The sequence below is a fragment of the Fusarium flagelliforme genome (genome assembly GCF_020744385.1).
Source record: "Fusarium flagelliforme strain FIESC 12 MPI-CAGE-AA-0113 chromosome Unknown B0J16scaffold_8, whole genome shotgun sequence".
Lineage (NCBI taxonomy): Eukaryota > Fungi > Ascomycota > Sordariomycetes > Hypocreales > Nectriaceae > Fusarium > Fusarium flagelliforme.
In genome coordinates this window covers 1,261,596-1,280,183 of record NW_025763510.1, presented here as the reverse complement: position 1 = coordinate 1,280,183, position 18,588 = coordinate 1,261,596, and the positions used below count along the sequence as shown (strand labels likewise).

General features: G+C 49.0%; 8 protein-coding genes across 8 annotated transcripts; 3 read left to right on the top strand and 5 right to left on the bottom strand.

Annotated features, from left to right (window-relative positions):
* Positions 1-51: 51 nt before the first annotated feature.
* B0J16DRAFT_350374 (Aldehyde/histidinol dehydrogenase) lies at positions 52-2,196 on the bottom strand. The gene is made up of 5 exons (XM_046129039.1): positions 1,882-2,196; positions 1,726-1,807; positions 1,493-1,669; positions 838-1,441; positions 52-787 (listed from the first exon to the last, which is right to left on the bottom strand). The coding sequence occupies exons 1-5, from the start codon at positions 1,915-1,917 to the stop codon at positions 202-204; spliced, it is 1,485 nt and encodes a 494-aa protein (XP_045977883.1). The 5' UTR covers positions 1,918-2,196; the 3' UTR covers positions 52-201.
* A 1,762-nt stretch (positions 2,197-3,958) lies between these two features.
* B0J16DRAFT_405904 (uncharacterized protein) lies at positions 3,959-6,226 on the top strand. The gene is made up of 7 exons (XM_046132929.1): positions 3,959-4,506; positions 4,621-5,045; positions 5,173-5,335; positions 5,389-5,486; positions 5,530-5,603; positions 5,653-5,784; positions 5,836-6,226. Exons 1-7 carry the CDS (start codon positions 4,377-4,379, stop codon positions 5,903-5,905), a joined length of 1,092 nt encoding a protein of 363 aa, XP_045977882.1. The 5' UTR covers positions 3,959-4,376; the 3' UTR covers positions 5,906-6,226.
* A 426-nt stretch (positions 6,227-6,652) lies between these two features.
* B0J16DRAFT_350365 (uncharacterized protein) lies at positions 6,653-8,173 on the bottom strand. The gene is made up of 3 exons (XM_046129038.1): positions 7,372-8,173; positions 7,186-7,298; positions 6,653-7,138 (listed from the first exon to the last, which is right to left on the bottom strand). Exons 1-3 carry the CDS (start codon positions 8,090-8,092, stop codon positions 6,680-6,682), a joined length of 1,293 nt encoding a protein of 430 aa, XP_045977881.1. The 5' UTR covers positions 8,093-8,173; the 3' UTR covers positions 6,653-6,679.
* A 273-nt stretch (positions 8,174-8,446) lies between these two features.
* On the bottom strand, positions 8,447-9,989 carry B0J16DRAFT_350364 (HAD-like domain-containing protein). Its single transcript, XM_046129037.1, has one exon. It carries the CDS (start codon positions 9,680-9,682, stop codon positions 8,774-8,776), a length of 909 nt encoding a protein of 302 aa, XP_045977880.1. The 5' UTR covers positions 9,683-9,989; the 3' UTR covers positions 8,447-8,773.
* A 172-nt stretch (positions 9,990-10,161) lies between these two features.
* Positions 10,162-11,527, top strand: B0J16DRAFT_192665 (uncharacterized protein). Its single transcript, XM_046122819.1, has 2 exons — positions 10,162-10,478; positions 10,570-11,527. The coding sequence occupies exons 1-2, from the start codon at positions 10,359-10,361 to the stop codon at positions 11,317-11,319; spliced, it is 870 nt and encodes a 289-aa protein (XP_045977879.1). The 5' UTR covers positions 10,162-10,358; the 3' UTR covers positions 11,320-11,527.
* On the bottom strand, positions 11,525-14,321 carry B0J16DRAFT_192660 (uncharacterized protein). Its single transcript, XM_046122818.1, has 3 exons — positions 13,564-14,321; positions 12,164-13,514; positions 11,525-12,113 (listed from the first exon to the last, which is right to left on the bottom strand). Exons 1-3 carry the CDS (start codon positions 14,009-14,011, stop codon positions 11,531-11,533), a joined length of 2,382 nt encoding a protein of 793 aa, XP_045977878.1. The 5' UTR covers positions 14,012-14,321; the 3' UTR covers positions 11,525-11,530.
* A 1,338-nt stretch (positions 14,322-15,659) lies between these two features.
* On the top strand, positions 15,660-17,365 carry B0J16DRAFT_192639 (WD40-repeat-containing domain protein). The gene is made up of 3 exons (XM_046122817.1): positions 15,660-15,997; positions 16,049-16,289; positions 16,342-17,365. Exons 1-3 carry the CDS (start codon positions 15,777-15,779, stop codon positions 17,188-17,190), a joined length of 1,311 nt encoding a protein of 436 aa, XP_045977877.1. The 5' UTR covers positions 15,660-15,776; the 3' UTR covers positions 17,191-17,365.
* Positions 17,306-18,471, bottom strand: B0J16DRAFT_192612 (uncharacterized protein). Its single transcript, XM_046122816.1, has 3 exons — positions 17,613-18,471; positions 17,500-17,539; positions 17,306-17,448 (listed from the first exon to the last, which is right to left on the bottom strand). The coding sequence occupies exons 1-3, from the start codon at positions 18,338-18,340 to the stop codon at positions 17,422-17,424; spliced, it is 795 nt and encodes a 264-aa protein (XP_045977876.1). The 5' UTR covers positions 18,341-18,471; the 3' UTR covers positions 17,306-17,421.
* Positions 18,472-18,588: the final 117 nt, after the last annotated feature.

Sequence of the window (18,588 nt, the reverse complement as noted above, 5' to 3'; positions counted from 1 at the left end):
GAAAGACGTCAGGTATATGGTCACATAAAAAGGGAAGACAGGAAATAATTGAAGCGGTTTTACTATTTTGTATTTTGGAGACCATTGATATACTGATCTCAATCGTTATTCTATGAGGCTTCTCGCCTCGTCATTATTGATCATGGCTAAAGACAAACTCCTTATTTTCCAATGCTTTTCTTCCAAACTTGTCATGCAACTTTAGTTGTTGAGGTTGCCGATGGTAATGGACTTGATGTTTTGGTACTCAGCCATTCCATAGAGACTGCCCTCCTTTCCGTAACCGCTCTCCTTGACACCACCAAAGGGAGCCTCGGCAGCGCTGATCTTGCCAGTGTTGGCACCGACCATACCGACCTGCATCTTGTGGGCAACGCGCATGACACGGCTGATGTCCTTGGAGAAGAAGTATCCGGCCAGACCAAACTCAGTGTCGTTGGCTAGACGAATAGCATCCTCCTCAGTGTCGAACTCGAAGATGGGTGCCAGAGGTCCGAATGTCTCGTCCTTGGCAACGGCCATCTCTTGTGTGACGCCAGTCAGGACGGTGGGCTGGTGGAAGAAACCGGGGCTGTCGGGGGTAGAGCCACCGGTTGCGATTTGGGCACCCTTGGATGTAGCATCGGCAATGTGCTCCTTGACCTTGTCGACAGCGGCCTTGTTGACGAGAGGGCCTTGAGTGGTGGACTTGTCGAGACCGCTGCCCATCTTGAGAGCGTTGACCTTCTCGACGAGCTTGGCGGTGAATTCCTTAGCGACGCTCTTCTGGACGTAGAGTCGGTTGGCGCTGAGGCGGTGTTAGTATCTTGATCAAACATCAGGTGTACTGTGACTTACCAGACGCAAGTTTGTCCAGAGCATCGGAATTTGCAGAACATAGCACCCTCAGCAGCAAGGTCAAGGTCGGCATCCTCAAACACAATGAAAGGAGCGTTACCACCGAGTTCCAAGCTCAGCTTCTTCAAGGTGCCAGCAGCAAGCTTGGCAAGGTACTTGCCAACGCCGGTAGAACCAGTGAAAGAGATCTTCTTAACCAGAGGGTTGGTAGCAAGCTCAGTAGCAGCTTGGCGGTCACGAGTGGGAAGAACCTGGATGGTGGCAGGAGGAAGACCGGCTTCGATGGCGAGCTTGGTGAAAGCGAGGGCGGAGTAGGGAGTCTCGGAAGGAGGCTTAATGACAACGGAGCAACCGGCAGCCAGAGCGGGAGCGATCTTTCGAGTGATCATGGCGGCGGGGAAGTTCCAGGGTGTGATGATACCGCAGACACCAACGGGTTCGCGGACGGTCATGAGGGTGGTGTGAGGAGCGGACGAAGGGATCGTGACGCCGTAGGATCGAGTGGCCTCTTCGGCGAACCATGAGATGAAGCTGGCAGAGTACAGGACCTCTCCCAGAGCCTCGGAATAGGTCTTTCCGTTCTCGAGAGACAGAATATTGGCCACTAGTGGTTCCTGTTAGTCTTAGGCGGCAATGAGCGTTAGAAGTTACGTACAGTCCTCCTGGTTGGCGAGAACGAGGTCGTACCACTTCCTCAACAAGGCACCTCGGCTGGCGCCAGTTGTGCTGTCGAAATACTTTGTCTGGGCAACATCGGCGCTCTTGATGGCGGTTTGGAAGTCCTCGAGGGCACAGTTGGCGACTTGTCCGAGGACGGTAGCAGTAGAGGGCTCTGTAGGCCGGGTTAGCGTCTAGATTCGCAGAACTCATGATGGAAGTATGGCTAACCAAAGACGTCGAATTTGCTATCCTTAGCAACCCATTGGCCATCGATGAAGGCTTCTTGAATGAACAGGCTCTTGTCCTTGAGCTGTTGAGTATCCCAAATTAGCAACCATGGATCTTAGGAGGGGCAGAAGTGCTCATGACTGAGGGGCAACTTACGCCAGCAATGACCTCCTTGTGGTAGTTTTCAGCCATGATGAAGTTTGTATGCAAGAAGTTTCTAAAGAACAAGAATTCGCTCAAGTAGAGAAACAGAAACACGAAAGAATGGAAAGATGAAGAGAAACAGCCAAGTTCCGGTCGACGGAGATCTCTCAAGTAAATAAAAAGTCGAGGATCCACGACAGCTCTTAAGCAAACGTCACATGGACGCGCTAGAAAACTCCCACCCCACCAACAGAGTATGCTTAAGCCGTTGCATTGTGTCCATAAAGGTCAATGTTGTCTGAATTGAGGCCAGTCATGATCGAGACACGGACCCCATGAATATGTTAAGCCGGGGCAGTGGCGCTATAAGTCGCTAAAAGGACCCCAAATTCTAGCAACAGACCGGATCTCGGTTCCGGTCCCAGGTTCATCAACCGGCCCGGAGCAGCAGCAGACGGCTCCGAGAGCGGGAATTACATTCCGGCTCTGCAATGACCGGGAACCGAGAGCATTTTGGTGTAGAAGTCGTGCATTTCTATTGCCGTTTAGGGATTGGTACGTTGAGGCTGTTTGTTATTCGAATTGGTCATGTTCTGGGGTGAGGCGTCTGGGGAAAAAGTGTGGAGATGGGCGGCTTCTCTCATGATGTACATGCTTAGGCATGCCGGATACGGTCGGAGTGGTCATGATCATAAAGCTCGTCGTTTTGGACTTCTTGAGAGATGATGCGAAGGTACAGCGGATCTATGCAGATGTTGTTAGTGGACGTTCTTTAGATTTGAGCGGACGGACCTTTGTTCAGTGGCCAAGAGAAGACTTTCTGTAGAAATGCATGAGGAACAACAGCACCGGCGAATAGTTGGAAACATCCATTGATAGCATAAGAACAACCCTTGTTGACTCAGGATAGTTGTTGAACAAAGCCAGTGAAAGAATTGAACCCCTTGTTTTTCCCACTATCACGGCAATGAAACGCGGACTACCTACTCACTGCCTATCAACTGCGGGCGACAAATTACGACAGACCCTCGCTAACTTGCACTACAACACCACCATCCAGAAATCCAACGCCGATACAACATCTCCTAACTCGATATAAGTGTCGATATATGTGCGCACAAACTCCTTTGCCTTGCAACTTCTTTACCACGGACGTCGAAGGTCATTTCCTAGGAAGCCCGGGTTCTCGACATCTGTCCTAACTTCGCGCAGCAAAGCAGATGGCACAAAAAAGCAATTACTTGCCAGTCCCGCCTGTCAAGAATGTTGAATATATTCTTTCATCTACAGGAGCAAACCTAAAACAGGTTCCCCGACCACAAGGCCTCAGTCAAGTGATAGGACTGTCTCTTCCGCTCAGCAAATGCCCCAAGCCTCCATCTACGACTTAGAGCGCGTTCGAACTCGATTTGCGGCACTTCAGCTTCTAGCTTATGTAGATTATCTACGAACACAGGTTACTAACCAAGCTTACTGTTGATAAAACTGAAGAATGGTAAGTCATCCTTGTGGTCGAATCATCGTGGTGTTGCCCGAGTTCGCGGGCCAGGAACCAGGCTCGCAGTGGTACTATTGTAGTATACTCTCACGTTACGGCATATCCTGTGCAGACTACAATCATAAATGAGGACCGCTGCTAACTTCTGGATTATCTAGGTAGCTACCAAACTTTTGAAGGCAGACTATCCTTCAAGTCTCGGAGTGATGCCCAGTACCTAGCCACGCCAACGATATTCCCACGCTGTATCTTCCACCGCTACTCCCAAGAATGAACCCATACCCCGAGATCCTCTCAAAACAATCCATGGTCGACCCTGGCCATATTAAGTCTTTGTCGTATTGAAGTGATGCAGTCAAGAGACTGTAGGTCGTTTGGCCGTGTGTAAAGGGGTAGCTCCAGATGGGACTCAGCTTCGATCTTCCTCAAAGTTTTAGCCCTGCGCATATATTGCCAAGTTGACCGATACAACCGAAGAGTCCAATGATCGTTAGCTAGACTATTTGGAAATAACCTTGACAATCAATCGAAGGAGAAGTAGTGTCTCTGACCCCCGATGCGACAAATTGATAACCAAGTCTGACACTAGTCTCTAGAGCGTATATCACATAGATGGGATACATGACTACAATTAAATAACACCTTAAGGGGCCCGAGATAGCGATCGAACTACAAAGAATACAGCCATCGGCCGATCATGGTGCAAATTCTGCGTCTGCGTAGGGATGCCGACTCTCCCCCGAGATGCCTTGCACATCTGCTTAGGCATTACTGACACGCTATCTATGTGATTAAACTCAGGAGATGAGGGAAAATAGAAACTAAAGAATTGGCAGTGTTGGTTTTGCACCAGCGTATAGGGCTTTCTGTGGGCATCATTGGTAGCTGTGGGCGGACTCAAGGAGGAGACTGGACGAAATGGACTGCCATCTGACGCCAGATGGGAGCACAACTGACGGTCGCACTGCAATAGCAACACAGACGCCAATAATGCACAAGATATGCCCGTATGGATGTCAATAGGTCCACACACGCGTATGGCTATGCATTATACTTCATCAGGGTCTGCATCAGAGACAGCTTGAACAACGATGTGCACAATATAATTATGAATTTCAACATGACCAACTACCCATTTGGTAGAAAGATTTGACAAGAATACATGCAGAGGTCTATGCAATTCTAATTCATAAAGGGTATCAGCTATTCATCTGAAGTGCCAGGGCTAGTGCAGCTGACATAGTTATGCCCAGACAATGCTTCCACTCGCTTCCACCTATCACCCACCTCATCTCCCACACGTCATATCCTGGTAAACAATACTCAGACTGCCATGGTAACGTTGCTTCCACCGCCAGCAGCCAAGGGCCGGCACCTTATGGGCGCACAGCTCGTCTCCCAGCCAAATTCACAAACAGACCAAGTTCATAGCTCCCACCCGCTCATCTGTCTTCCTCTCCTTTCCTACTCCTCTGCTGAAGACCTCCAAGCTTCCCAAACATCCTTCCTTTCTCACTTCCCATTACCCACTACTCCTTTCGTTGGCATCGCCAGGGAGCCTCCTCCCGTGGCACGTTATAATCGCCGCAGTTGTAAAAACTCTTTTATTACATCCTGCCTCTATACCAGCCGCTACATGATGTTTAACTGGAGGGGCGCTGGCCATCGAGACATCGACGTAAGTACTTCATACCACGCCCCTCAAGAGTTGCAGCCCCTTCATCCAGGGCTTTTGTGACACAGACTTTGCACATCTGCAATAACCTTAACGTTGGCGCTGCTCTGACACCCCACTCACTATCTAGGAAGATGAAAGGCACTGCCATATATCGTCTCGCGACGCTGACTGCCTTCGGGCCGGCACACACGATACTGGTGAAAATAAACTCTGGGGTCAGGAGGAGCCTTTCCCAAGCCCCGACAACCAGTCAAAGATGAAGCACTCGGCACAAAACGCCGAGCATGTCAGTATGTATCACATTTCACCTACAAAAGATGATTGAAGACTAACTTCATTGCAGCGTCTTGGTCAAGACCATACGAGACTGGTGAAGATGATCTCTGGGGTCAGGAGGAGCCATTCACTGGCCCTGACAACCAGTCCAAAATGAAGCGCTCGGTCCGGCACACACGATACTAGTCAAGATGACCTCTTGAGCAAGGAGGAGCTCTTCACTGGCCCCGACAATATGTCCAAAATGAAGAGTTCGTTTGAGAATGCTGAGCATGGCGGTATGTATCATATTTTACTTACACAAGATGATTGAAGACTAACTTCATTGCAGTGGCTGGGCTAAGGCAAGTAACCTGGAACCCATCCGGGTCAACTTACCGCTGGCCCGATTCAAATCAAACTGCTCCGGCCGCGTTTTTGGGGGCCTTGTCGCCCCTCAACTTGGGTACTACTCGAGTACTATGTAAGTTCCAACACATTTCTAAACTCAGGATTTCCTCTAATATCTACCTAGCGGGGATCGGCATCCCAAAAGTCTGACTGCCGGCGTCCGTGTTGTCAGAACAGAACCTGAAGAGAAATGAAAAGGAGTCGTCCTTAATGTCAACCTCAACGTGATGTGAACATGATCGTTACTGGAAGGGTCTACGTAAGGAACACGGCAACAGTAGGTCTGTGGTTCCTCATCGATGGACGTCCTTTCTGAAGTGGCTTGATGGCAACAATGCAGAGGTTTCGAGACACGGATTCGTTTTTGGTACGATCATGTTCACATCACGCTGAGGTTGGCATTAAGGACGTCTTCCTTACGAGCCTTTCCTGTAAATAAGGACTACTTGGACCGTTGGGTGTTCGCTGTGTATAATGACAGTTAATACTTTCCTCAACAAAATTACACTTTTGAAGCATGATAACTTCGATGATTACACGAGACACCGTTTGTACTGCCCCAACATAAGACTTGTGACACAAAATGACCTTCCTTGGTTGCTTTCTTCCGATATGTTCCTGTTACTCCAACACTGCAGCTAGGTACCCTTCGCAATAACCGTCCTTTCTTGTGTGGATACTTTGAGCAGTTGCCGGTCTAAGGAACTGCTGGTTTCAGAGGAGGAAGGGGACATGCTATTGCTTAGTTGCTGGCCTTGGAAAGAGAAAGGTCGGTCGCTAGCAAGGCTATAAGGCAGATAAAGCTTGTTTCGCAATAGAATGTACAATTTGCCGTCAGATACTCTTGACCAAGGCTCAAGCCTCAATCTCATTCAGTAGGCCCGTAATGAACAATTGACGACCATGCTCTATACGATGGGAAACGGGTTCAGGCACATATGCAGTAAACGAAGGTATATTGCAGCAACTTAACAATAAATCCCACAAACTAAACGTATTCCCCTATATGCCTTACTCAGATTGACCTTGCATACATCCTTCTGCATCCTTGCTTCGTCCCACATGACATATCCAACACTCCTCAATTCATAGATGAATTTCATAGATGTACATACATGATCCCCTAGCCTAAACCTACCGTGAGTCTGGTCGAAATAGACCTTTGTCCACATTTTCCTTGGATGGTCGTCGCTCACATTGTCAACGTCAGCGTCAGAGTCAGCGCCGACATCCCGAGCCAGCTGTTCCATATCCTCCATTCGCCAAATACCTCGATTCTCACTAGGTCTCTTTCTTTGGTTAAACTCTTGTATATCTTCTTCAAGACAGCTACGGCCAACATTTCCCGATTCATCAAGACAAGACTGCCACTCCTCCAAAGTCTTGGACTTCAGCAGTCGAGTGAGACGTGGGAGACCTATGGATAACTGGACGACTGTTAACCGTGAGCTTCTTCACCCAGAAAATTACTCACGCATCTTTGCTCTTCAAATAGTTGTGACCTTTCGTCCAGCCACTCAGTCAGGTTCCCGCCCCCGTGAATGTCGTTGACAAAGGTTGGAGCCACGGACGAGATGGTCAGCATGGCTAGTTTTAGGTGCAAGTCAGAATGAGTTGTATGGAACCTAAAAGTGGGAGGAAGAAGGGTTAGAAGACTCACCCCCTGTTATTCTTGTCTCAAGAAAGTTGTATACACAAGCCAATTGTTCGTTGACACAAGGTTGATGTTGATCGAAGAAGAGATACTTCTGATCTTTCAATGGGCTCGGAATATCCTCCTCTGCCTCGTCCGTCGTTTCTTCTCCATCACTTTCATACCAGGCGAAAAGGTCAGGATCTTCTTGACTTTCCGCGAACAGGTTTGTATAGATTTGAAAGCGGTAGAAGGCTCGAGCTACCCGATATGATTCTCCCAAAGACAGTTCCTGGTCGTACGGGATGCAATCGTCTTTACTCAAACCGTGTAGCTTGCGTAAGGACCGCAAAGTAAACTCATCCCGTAACTGTAGAACCACATCATGGATATGCGCAATCTGAAGTGCGTTGCCAACAGGTATTATTAGTTGATTGCCGCCAATGTCATCGGGAGAATCAGTGCAGCATTTCTTTCGAAAGCCTTGAACACCCATGCCACTAGAGTCTCCAACAGACTTCTGTGACCGGTGGGTAGCAATGGCCAAAAAGAATAGGTTCTTAGGGATTTGAGTACGTAGAATGTCCAAAGGTAGACTTGGCGTATCCAAGAGAGCCGAGTAGAAGATTCGATGGCTGAACAGTATTGGAGGTAGCTGGTGTATACCATCCAAGAGACGAAGAACATCGGCTACAAGATGGAGTGGCAAAGACAATATGGAGGCCATCCTAGACTTTTGAGAAGTCATGTCAGAACTCCTTCACTGTCCCGCGAAGTATATAAATGTTATACAAGGCACACATATGGGTATTAAGTAGCATGTCAATGGTGTGACCTGACTTGTGCGGTGTAATTACTTCCTAACTGACAGAAAGCTTATTCTTTGAGACTTACGGGCGTCAGAGATACTTGGCATACATGCCGGCCCAAGCTTGCACATAGTGACAAGATCATCCCGTCTTCTATGCTCTCTAATTGCGATAAAAGATTACAAATTACTGTTGTGGTCTTATTTCTCTCCCCACACTTGCAGCACACCCTAAAAGCCCAGCGTGGGGAGATGCGTGTTCACTGTCAGACTGTCGACCTTGATAAGCTCACTCTGGTGTTTCACGGGGTACAATCATGATGTGTGACAGGGGGTAGTGTTCACTTCTGCATTCTTTCTGTTTATATTCTGGTATCAAATTGTCTAAACTCGCGGTTACAAACCCACTACAGCGTATGTTTCTTATGTCCGGGTACTTCGTAAGCACCCCACGCCGTTCTATCTATTCCGTCGCATTTCATTTCTTCATGTTTTGATTGGCAGTCAGCCGCCAGAAGTGACTAGCAAAATAGCACATCTGCCTCATGCTTATATGCGTGAGCTCAAGTCCGATGACTTCTTCATCCCTGGCGGGCCGCCAGGGATGAAGCGCTCAGTCTCCTAGACTTCAGCAACAACCTTCTCTGTGGCTTCCTTCATGCAAGCCTCCTGCTCGACCTCAACAGGAGGAATGGCGATACCGAACTTCTCGTAGGGGAAGTTTTCCAGACTCAGCATGTACTCGGCCCAGCCATCGTCAATCTCACCAACCTGGTGGAGGTCGACTTCTCCAGCCTCACCAGTACGTCCTGCAAGGACTTCGGACTCACGTCCATCGTACTCCTTCTTGAGCATAGGGTGGGGACACCAGATGACGCGCATACCAGCACGGCGGCCAGCCTCGACACCAGGGACAGAATCTTCGAAGACGAGACACTCCTCGGGAGTGATAGGTCGCTCGCCAGCGGGAAGACTGTCGTTGATAGTCTTCAGGGCAAGAAGAAAGATGTCAGGTAGTGGCTTGCCACGACCAGGGGTCAAGCGGGAATCATCTCCGAGGACACGGCGATGGGAAGGGAAGACGGAAAAGAGCTCCTCAAGGTGATTTGTCTTAACGCGAAAGTTGCCGAGGTGAGAGCTGGTAGCCAGAGCGATGTGGACTCGGTGAGGTTCGCCGGTAGAGTTCTCCTTGACATCCCAGTATCGGGTACGGCCAAGATGACCGAGCATGTCGACGATACCAGGGAGGGGCTTGGTTTCAGGAAACATCCTCTTCTGAAGGGCGGTGTTCTCAGCAATGTATTCCTCAGAGGTGATAGGAAGCTGAGCCCAGTCGTGGAAGATCTTGTTGGCCTGGGGGCCGGGTCGGCCCTGAAGCTTGGCTTTGATCGACCATGGAAGAGAGTCCTTGCCGTACTTCTCCAGAATGATATTGACACACTTAGTGTAGATATCTTCAGTATCGAGGAGGAGGCCGTCCATGTCAAAGAGACAGGCCCGGACGGGAGGAAATTCGGTGCGAGGAGCCATTGCGAATGACTTGAACGAAAAATGGGTTCGTAGCAAGATGGGTAAGTAGTAAGAGAGGTAATCAGGGGTTTTTAGAGATGGTGATGTAAAGTGCGAATGAATTGAGGACGATAGATAGGTCCGTAGTAAGAGAGACAGTTGGGGTTTTTATAAGCCGTGATTTGAAGAACAAATAAGAACACCAGTACCAGGAGACACGCGAAAATGCAAGTTGAAGCTACGAACAGAAATGTGGAAGCCGAACAAGGTGATCGCGAAGTTTTTCTGACAGCCGCAAGCAGTGACTCCCGTCGCGTCGCTATCAGCCTTTTCCAGCAGGTGGGGGAGTCGATCACAGAGGCGACGTGCTGGAAAACTACCCCGCGGCGGGGCTTTTCCAGTGGGGACAACACTCGCTATGCCAGCTATCGCTTAGTGGCTATATGACGTGGGTAGAGCCGGCAGGAGCGTCCCATCGGAATTATGAGGCTCCTGTCCTCAGGTATTCAGATTGGCTCATGAGATTTCTCAATGTGACACTTCGTCTTCCCAGCAGTCTCATTCCGTTTCAGGCTTCTCTAACGCGCTCCCTACTCTTGAGGCAACATATACCTCCCGTCAAGAGATATTTGCAATCTGAGTTCAATTCATTAGTAGGGGACCGTTATTTATCAACTTCAATACCTCTTACCCAGCAATGAGTTCAGACGCGCCCACCAAAGACGATGTGGTAAAGAAACCGAATACCGGCGAAACCAAAGACGCCGACGATTCTATCGATGGCCAGGAGCTTAGATTCACACCAGAAGAAGAGGAGGTACGCTTCATGAACACTCATCATTCTCATCTTTGAACACACATCATCCAATTTTTTACTCGTGTTCGATAACTTAAACTAATTCGTCCAGGCCTTGGTGAAAGAGTCGGATACGGCAAAGCAAGAAGCAAACGCTCTGTTCGCGTCAAAACAGTACCAGGATGCACTGAATAAATACGACGATGCAATCAATTCATGCCCCAAATACCTGTATTATCCTCGGGCAGTCATCTACAGCAATATTGCAGCTTGCCATATTCAACTCCAGGACTGGAAAGAGACCATCAAAGCAGCTTCAGACTCTCTTAAAGCTTTGGAAAAGCTTGAACAGAGTGATAGTCGACTACAGTCTGGGGAAAAGAAAGAGGGTGAAGAAAAGACTAAGCAGGAGGATGACGATGTGGAAGAAGAGATCGTCAGTACTGGAGCTTCACGTGCGGCCCCAGCACCTGTTGCAGTTGATCAAGAAGTCAAGACACTTGAGGCGAATATTCAGCGCATTCGATGCAAGGCCCTTATGAGACGAGCCCGTGGCCGCACTGAGGCTGGTGGCTGGCATAACCTCGCTGGTGCAGAGGAAGACTGCAAAGCTCTTGCTGCCAAACCGGAAAGTCTGACTCCAGCAGACCTTCGAGTCGTTCAAAAGCAACTGCGAGAATTACCCCCGCGGGTGAAGGCTGCGCAGGAGAAAGAGATGGGCGAGATGTGGGGCAAACTAAAGGACCTTGGAAATGGCATTCTTAAGCCCTTTGGGTTGAGCACGAACAATTTCCAGATGGTCAAGGACGAGAATACTGGAGGTTACAGTATGAACTTTCAGCCTGGAGGAAAGTCTCAATAAGTACAATGCTTTATTGTGGAAGACGAGGATTTTCTCTATCCATCTATCAAGTCGACAAACAAAACTCCAGTTCCTGCACTCTAGAGAAAAGCAATAGATATCCCAGCGCTGTCTATTTACCATGCATCAACAATAAACACTTACTCCTTCAAGCTTCGACGCACCCAAGTCTATCAAATGGTTCCTGCCCCGGATCATAATCACTTGGTCTCTACAATGACGACGTATCGAAAGAGTTCGACCGACTAGGTGGCTCATACCAATTTTGATAGGGGTGGTTTGGCAGTTTGAAGTCAGCAAAGCTCAATGGGTTGACGGGTGTTTTTATCCCTGCAGAAGTCATGGCTGGCGGTGTCGATAGTCTCGAGGGCGTCAAGGATGTTGAGGTTCTTCGAGTTGTCGAGGCACCCAGATCATGGCTGGTTTCTGTTTTCGGGCTCAGTGTGGGCAATTTCATGCATGGCCAACCCCATCCTTTCTTGAGCTCCATCTCTACTGCACCCAAACGCCAGCCATTTTTGTTGTTGATTCTTTCCAGAATCTCGAGAACTTCACTTTGTTCGGTAGGGTTGGTGAGAACGCCAGCTGCAATTGCCAAACAACGAATCGCAACTATAGCAACCCCCCTATCTGTGGTATGGGCCACGATGCCGCATACCTGGTACGCATGGTGCAATTGCAAGGCACGCATCCTCTCTGAAGACGTAAAAGACTCAGTTGGGTGCGTCTGTAAAAGGATGCAATGGGCAGTGTGGAACAAGAGCTGTCCAATTGTCGCTTCTCGCTGGATCATCCTAGATACGGGTTATCGCAAAGCTCAGTGTCGAAGTTTCGGTTGACCTACCAGATACGAGGGAACACCGACCTGCCCGTTGACTCTACTGCTTTCACATAGCCAAATGGATGCATCGTCCTCGGGCAACGTGTGTTCCAACCATCACAGAGTCTTTTAAGCTCATGCCATTGCGATAGACGATTGCCAACCCAGTTCCGCTCGGCCTGTGGACTTATGTCGTCGAACTGACCTGCAGTCGCGCGAAAGTTCGTGACCTTTGCAACAATATACAGGGCACGGTGTACCCAGGTTTGTTCATCCCCGTCTCCATTATGTTGATGGTTATCAGACTCTGGAAAGTCTATACCCCATTCGTCGGGGCTCCATGTTGTCTGCCAGTTTGCTGCGAGGCAGTTCAGAACTTCTATCCCAATATTCAACCAGAAGCAGGCCAACCCTATTCCGTTGCTCTTCGCATTCCACCCACACTCTCGTACTAAGGCTCGGGAGCCTGCTATATGACTCATCCGGTGGGCGGGTTTTTCGGACATGATCTCGTATACGTTGAGCACAATCGCTGTCGTCGCGCACTCGGCAGTATTCCGATCAGGATTCTGCAGGCTCCGCAGGAGCTGTGTCGTCGCAGTGTTGTAATAGAACAACGCTTTGTCATGGTTTTCCTGAGACATCAAAGAAGCATGTTTTACCCCACATGCAAGGAGGGCGTTGAAGAGCATTGTCGACCTCAGGGCATGGTGCGGGATACTTCTGGCGAAGTACTTCTCCCTGTTGAAAGAATCCATCCAGATTGCAACCTCATCGACAAAGACTTGCATATAATGAACTTCCTCGGCGGAAGTGAGAATGTCGCGACCCACTAGTTCAATGTTTTGAATGGCTGGATGATGGATATGGTCATCTTCGTGTGCTTGTTCAAGCAAAAGCTCATTGTGCGGCGATGTTCCGAGGTGCGGGAGTATCAAGTTTCCGATATCTTCGACTGCTGCTTGGTGCGATGAAGGACGATTCCTCATCGCTATTAGTTGTTCTGGGAACATTTCTGTCCTTGGGGTTACGACAGAACGTGTCGATGACGGCGGTGTCGCGATGTTCGATACGTCACTTAGGATCCCTTGCCCGCTGTCGCTAAGCTCAAGCTTAATTACACCATCTGATGGGCCTCCCGGGTCGTCTAATGCTCTGGGCGTGGTGTTATCGCGTGCATAGCTGAAAGGCTGTTGCGAGCCGGACTGAAACCTCTCAGTGGCAGCATTTATTTCCCGTGGATGATTGCCTGCTACCAGAGATATTGCTTCTTTCGAGTCATATCTATCATCGAGTCCTGGAGAGTATGGTGCGTAGCGACCAAGACCACCTCGATATTCGGAAGCAATCTCTCGTGATTCGTCTTGAAACTCGACTAGAATTCCGATCAGCACAGGACCTGCATTTGAGATGGGAATCCATACCTGCCCAATCCTCTGGAGGCGGTATAGCAGAAGGGCTGTGTAGGTTGATCTCAAGAAAGTTAAGACGCACACCTCTTTTGCATTCACGACCTCTTTTCCGGCAATTCATACAGTCAGGCACGGCCTCGTCGCATTTGAGGTGCCTTTCACGACACGTCAGGCATCCTGTTCGGACTCTCCTTCCTTTAACTGGAGTGGGATTTGGTGTTGACATGGAACTTTGCACATTCATCCCTTTGGAATTCTCCGTGGACATTGTTGTCGTGTCCTGGCTGAGGCTCGGGGGTTCGGAGATCGGCGCCGTTGCCATATGTGGATGCCGATGGGATCCAAAATCGAAGAAGTCGAACTCGAGATTATCTTCCATCGAATATTGCCCTGGTGAATATCCTTGCCACTCCGGTGGGAACGACATTGTCTGACTTTGTTTGGATTCTTCATTTTGCATCGCCGCACCGAAGCTGACACCAAGCTTGGCGATGTCATTGGGGCCTTTTTGCGCCGACACTATTATCTACCTGGCTCTTCCGGAGGCCACGGTAGTAATGCACGATTTCTCTGCGAGTATTACCGATGCAGCCACGTTGGTTTTGGAGATTTGGTGTTGCAAAATAGATCCAGATGCTTTGTTGTCACATTTGAGGCTGGATAACTGGATACCCGCAATACTCAACAATGTTCTAAATGTTCTAGAAATTTCAATCGGGGCATGGAATGAAATCATAGCTTGGAGTCCAGGCCACGGCTTCTGATCCGGTTTCCCTACCCCGGGCTCGGTATAAAAGACCGTCCGTCGCAGGTTCGGGATTGTCGTTGTGGGCTCCACAGTCGGAGTATAGACCAGGAGGGATAGGGCGGGGTGTAATAACGAGCGACTGAAGATAAGAGAATGAACCGGATGGAGCTTGAGGAGTATAAATTTAAGATGGCATCAATTCCGGGCAGCTTCTTGTTCTGAGCCTTAGTAACTAGCTGAAGAACTCCGCCTGAACCCGGGTGCTGCACCATGGTTATATGGCGAAACACCACCTACTTACCTTAGTAGCCAAGGCACGCAAGCCAGTTACCACGGACTTGTACTCCGGCTGTCGTGCGAGTACGATCAGCCTCTTTTTTCGGCTATGATTCGGACAGCAAGCTGGCAAATACTGAGACCCTTACACAGAATGGCGTCTGTGTTCAATTTCAGTTCTGTCTTGTCTTATCCTAGAGGCCAGTGAGGAAGCTGGACTGGAGGAGAAATCATGATGCCGGGCCGAACCATCTGTCCGGCAAGATAGCTCAGCTGTGCATGATTCCTTCCATACAAGGAAGGTTGTTCGTCGTAGTAAGCAGCTCTGGAATTGGTTCCTGGAGCGTATACTATCTGCCGCATGATGTATGGAAGCTGAGTTATAAGTATACATTACACATGTGGCGCCCAGGGTCGATGAAACTCGGCTTGCATCCCAGCTGCCTTTGCCTTGCATTGCCGGAAGCCGGAGTAAACGAACCCTCGTATTAGGATCGATAATGACTTCCTTCCATCCGCAGGCTTCGCTTATTGAATCGCCTGTCAATATTGCTCGTGCACCGCGATGTCTTTTCCTGCGGCAGAACTCAGCCCCCTCAGACGATGTGCGATGCAACTAAGCTACACGGATAAGTAGCACGGGTACGCCCGAGATATACAGCCAGTTTGATGTGTCGGTTGTAAGTGATAGGTAAGACAAAAGCCCGAAATAACTCGGGCTTGATAGCCAATAGGGTGACGAAAGGGCTTTCTCAGCTGCTTTTGACATTGAATGCTGTCCTTGTGTCTGTGACAAATGATTTTTAGATGCGACATTTCAGGTCCTTGATCATTCAATATGAATCAATAGCTTTCTGTTGTTCCCCCAGGCTTGCATATAGAGCCATGCCAGGCATTAATCCGGATACTTTGTATCCATAGCGGATCCATCGGGCCGCCTGGGCGGTCATCAAGATAACTTTAACTAACGATTGCACGGGAATTATCAATGGCAGTCAAAAAGAAATACGATATTATTTGTATAAGATATATAGATTTCGATAAAAGGAAGTGAGAAACCTTTTACTAATGTTGACCGAATTTAAGAAGAGAGTGAAATTATGACTATGTTCCACAGCAGCGTAGAAATCCAATCCGAAGCAACTCTGCTTTTGATAACCTTCAAAATTCCTAACCATGACCACAAATCCTTGTCAACGAAATGGACTCTTCAACTCCGACACCCAAGTCCATATTGCGTGGTCATAAGTCCCAGATTCATGCGGCAGCTTTCATCCGATCGAATGAGCGTCTCATCACAGGCGATGCAGATGGTTTCGTGGTGCTATGGGATCTTACCATAATGCGCCCAAGGGCCGTTTGGCGCGCACACGAAAAAGCACTCTTGGGAGTTCGCGGCTGGGGCGACGACAAAGTCATCACGTAATATCTCCCTCAAAATAGAGAGACTGATTTTCTAATGATAAATCCCAGGCATGGACGCGATATGAAACTCATAGTATGGAAGCTTGGTGAGGCAGATGAGGACCATCTTAGCACAGCACTCCCTGTTGAAGACGTGCCGACACCCAGAGCTCAACCATGGGTTCTTCATCTTCTAGAGGTCAACACCTTGAACTTTTGTGCTTTCGCAATCTGTTCCAGTGTTCCTGGGCCTGTTGATACTGCATCTGAGGTCTTGATCGCTGTGCCAAATACATTAAACTCAGACGCTGTACGTACAGCGCTTGTCTTGGTTGAAGCGACAAAACTAACGGCCATTATAGGTCGATATTTACCATCTACCTTCACAACACCGGATTCATACCATTAAGGCTGGAGACAAGACGGGCATGGCCATGTGTCTTGCTCTTTTACATCACAACGACGTTCTTACGCTCATTGCTGCTTTTGAGAATGGGTATGCGACTGTGCAACGCCTTGAAGCTGATGGTCAATGGACCACTACATATAATTCACAAGCGCATTCACAGCCTGTTCTGTCGCTAAGTGTTTGCAATGACTTCTTCATTACATCCAGTGCTGATTCCATCGTCGCTAAACATCCTATACCCACTCAATTGTTCTTCCCATTGGAAGACACGGAGTTGCCCAAGAGCACAGAGCGCGTCGTCGAGATAATAGACGAGGACCCCAAAGGAAAGTCACTGTTATCTGCAGGACTTAGATCATCATCAGCACAAACCAGCACGGGTGCTCCCAAGAAAGGTGTCGCATGGAAAGATCCCCTCAAAGCTATCAACACCAAACACTCCGGGCAGCAAAGTCTGGACATACGATCGGACGGAAGAATCTTCGCCACGGCAGGATGGGATTCCAAAGTGCGCGTCTATTCTACGAAGACTATGAAGGAGCTTGCTGTCTTGAAATGGCATCAAGTAGGATGCTACGCTGTTGCTTTCGCTGATGTTAAGATATCAGATAAGGTGAAAGACGATACATCAACGACAGGTGAAGAGAACAACAAAACTTCGACCGCTCTCAGCACACGCACAACCTCCGTGGTCAGAACAGGACTCAGTGTTAAGGAGCAACGTATAGCAACTGCACGACAAACACATTGGATCGCAGCAGGAGCCAAAGATGGCAAGATTAGCTTATGGGATATTTATTAAGCTATGAACAATGTAGTTATACAGCAAGCTACATTTTGTTGCTTTGCGTGTTTCAACTGAGCCCTGAGCAACCTCCTACGCTACGACTTTGGGGAGAAGTTTCCAAGAGGCCTCGTCAACCTTACAACAGACCGAGACCGATCAACGTTTTGCTCGATTAGAATGAATCAAATATTGAAGGGGTAGAATAGAATAGAAGCAGCAACGCCAAAAGACCGATGTCATAGCCAGTCAGTTCTGTGATCCTGGACAAAAGCTCTTCTATAGCCATTAGCCCTCTATGATCTAGACAAGATTCATAGAACCCACCTCATGATCCCAGTATCCTTTGTCCGCGAGCGGCATGTGCCTATGACCACGAAGTGCTGTCAGCGAGACCAGCGTACACACGCAACAGATTCTGCTGGCGACCGCCTACCCGCATTAAACGCGCTGACGAGGAATTTGTATTTCCCTTCGCCAAGTCCCACCATACTCGAAGTATCCAGGCTGCGACGAGGGCATCGCGCAGTTCGACGCTCATCTCGGCTGTGATAACGAGGCTCATACTGACTCGCTCGTCTTCGACCTCTCTTGCTATCAACTCGCCCTGTGAATCTCTCCATTCGTACCCTACGCCTTTACTCCGCGACGAGCAAGCTTCGTACAGCATACCATGGGGCTCGAGCTTACGGTCGGCACCTTTCGCAGCGCGGTCGAATCGGAAACCTTTCTTCTGCCGTAGGATATTACCAGACCGGAAGTAGGTGACTCCAAAGGAGCATAGAGCTCGACGGGTAGCGGCTTCGGCATGGTAAGGAAACGTGGGGAACTCGGCGGCGGTTGGATGCTTGAGGTCGAAGAGGTGGCGGTTTCTTAGAACGACTTGGGGAAGACCGGAAGAGGTCTTGACGACCGAGTCGACGCGCTCGACTTTTACGCTGCGGTCATTGTCGTGGAGGTAACCGATGGAATGCGAGAATTCGTAGAGAGGTGGTGCTTGAGGGTCGGTTGAGTAGATGAAACGACCAGAGATGTAAAGCGTTGCAGGGCCAAGGACGGCTTTGGTAGTGGGGTTTCCAGCGACTGTAGCGGGAGGAGGAGCGCTGATCAGGGTATCGTAGGAGGGTAGATCCAGGTCCGAATAATCGGGAGGAGGAAGGTCTGTCATTTTGAAATACGATACTGATAGATATTTGAGTACAGAGTATTTAAATGTTTAATGACTATTCGAAACAGACGACAAATAAATGCAAGTGTCGCGTGCTGTCATTCACTCTCTATCCTGTTGGAACCTCTAAAAACTACTATGACGTGGATCACAGCGGGCTTCCAATTACTGTGTGGATTTAACTGCAGCCACAACCTCACTAAAAAACGGTACTCTACAGTAAACCAGATGGTTATTTGTGGGCTGAC

Coding starts and splice junctions, on each gene's coding strand:
- B0J16DRAFT_350374 (XM_046129039.1), bottom strand. CDS start 1,917: ATGGCTGAAAACTACCACAAGGAGGTCATTGCTGGC. Junction 1,808..1,881: donor ACAAGGAGGTCATTGCTGGC/GTAAGTTGCCCC, acceptor GATACTCAACAG/CTCAAGGACAAGAGCCTGTT. Junction 1,670..1,725: donor TAGCAAATTCGACGTCTTTG/GTTAGCCATACT, acceptor CCCGGCCTACAG/AGCCCTCTACTGCTACCGTC.
- B0J16DRAFT_405904 (XM_046132929.1), top strand. CDS start 4,377: ATGGATGTCAATAGGTCCACACACGCGTATGGCTATGCATTATACTTC. Junction 4,507..4,620: donor CATGACCAACTACCCATTTG/GTAGAAAGATTT, acceptor AGTTATGCCCAG/ACAATGCTTCCACTCGCTTC. Junction 5,785..5,835: donor GGGTACTACTCGAGTACTAT/GTAAGTTCCAAC, acceptor ATATCTACCTAG/CGGGGATCGGCATCCCAAAA.
- B0J16DRAFT_350365 (XM_046129038.1), bottom strand. CDS start 8,092: ATGACTTCTCAAAAGTCTAGGATGGCCTCCATATTGTCTTTGCCACTC. Junction 7,299..7,371: donor TGAGACAAGAATAACAGGGG/GTGAGTCTTCTA, acceptor ACCTAAAACTAG/CCATGCTGACCATCTCGTCC. Junction 7,139..7,185: donor TATTTGAAGAGCAAAGATGC/GTGAGTAATTTT, acceptor ACAGTCGTCCAG/TTATCCATAGGTCTCCCACG.
- B0J16DRAFT_350364 (XM_046129037.1), bottom strand. CDS start 9,682: ATGGCTCCTCGCACCGAATTTCCTCCCGTCCGGGCCTGTCTCTTTGAC.
- B0J16DRAFT_192665 (XM_046122819.1), top strand. CDS start 10,359: ATGAGTTCAGACGCGCCCACCAAAGACGATGTGGTAAAGAAACCGAAT. Junction 10,479..10,569: donor TCACACCAGAAGAAGAGGAG/GTACGCTTCATG, acceptor TAATTCGTCCAG/GCCTTGGTGAAAGAGTCGGA.
- B0J16DRAFT_192660 (XM_046122818.1), bottom strand. CDS start 14,011: ATGCAAAATGAAGAATCCAAACAAAGTCAGACAATGTCGTTCCCACCG. Junction 13,515..13,563: donor GCCTCCAGAGGATTGGGCAG/GTATGGATTCCC, acceptor TCGGAATTCTAG/TCGAGTTTCAAGACGAATCA. Junction 12,114..12,163: donor TCGGTGTTCCCTCGTATCTG/GTAGGTCAACCG, acceptor ACCCGTATCTAG/GATGATCCAGCGAGAAGCGA.
- B0J16DRAFT_192639 (XM_046122817.1), top strand. CDS start 15,777: ATGGACTCTTCAACTCCGACACCCAAGTCCATATTGCGTGGTCATAAG. Junction 15,998..16,048: donor GGCGACGACAAAGTCATCAC/GTAATATCTCCC, acceptor GATAAATCCCAG/GCATGGACGCGATATGAAAC. Junction 16,290..16,341: donor ATACATTAAACTCAGACGCT/GTACGTACAGCG, acceptor CGGCCATTATAG/GTCGATATTTACCATCTACC.
- B0J16DRAFT_192612 (XM_046122816.1), bottom strand. CDS start 18,340: ATGACAGACCTTCCTCCTCCCGATTATTCGGACCTGGATCTACCCTCC. Junction 17,540..17,612: donor TCCTCGTCAGCGCGTTTAAT/GCGGGTAGGCGG, acceptor TCGTGGTCATAG/GCACATGCCGCTCGCGGACA. Junction 17,449..17,499: donor AAGGATACTGGGATCATGAG/GTGGGTTCTATG, acceptor TGGCTATAGAAG/AGCTTTTGTCCAGGATCACA.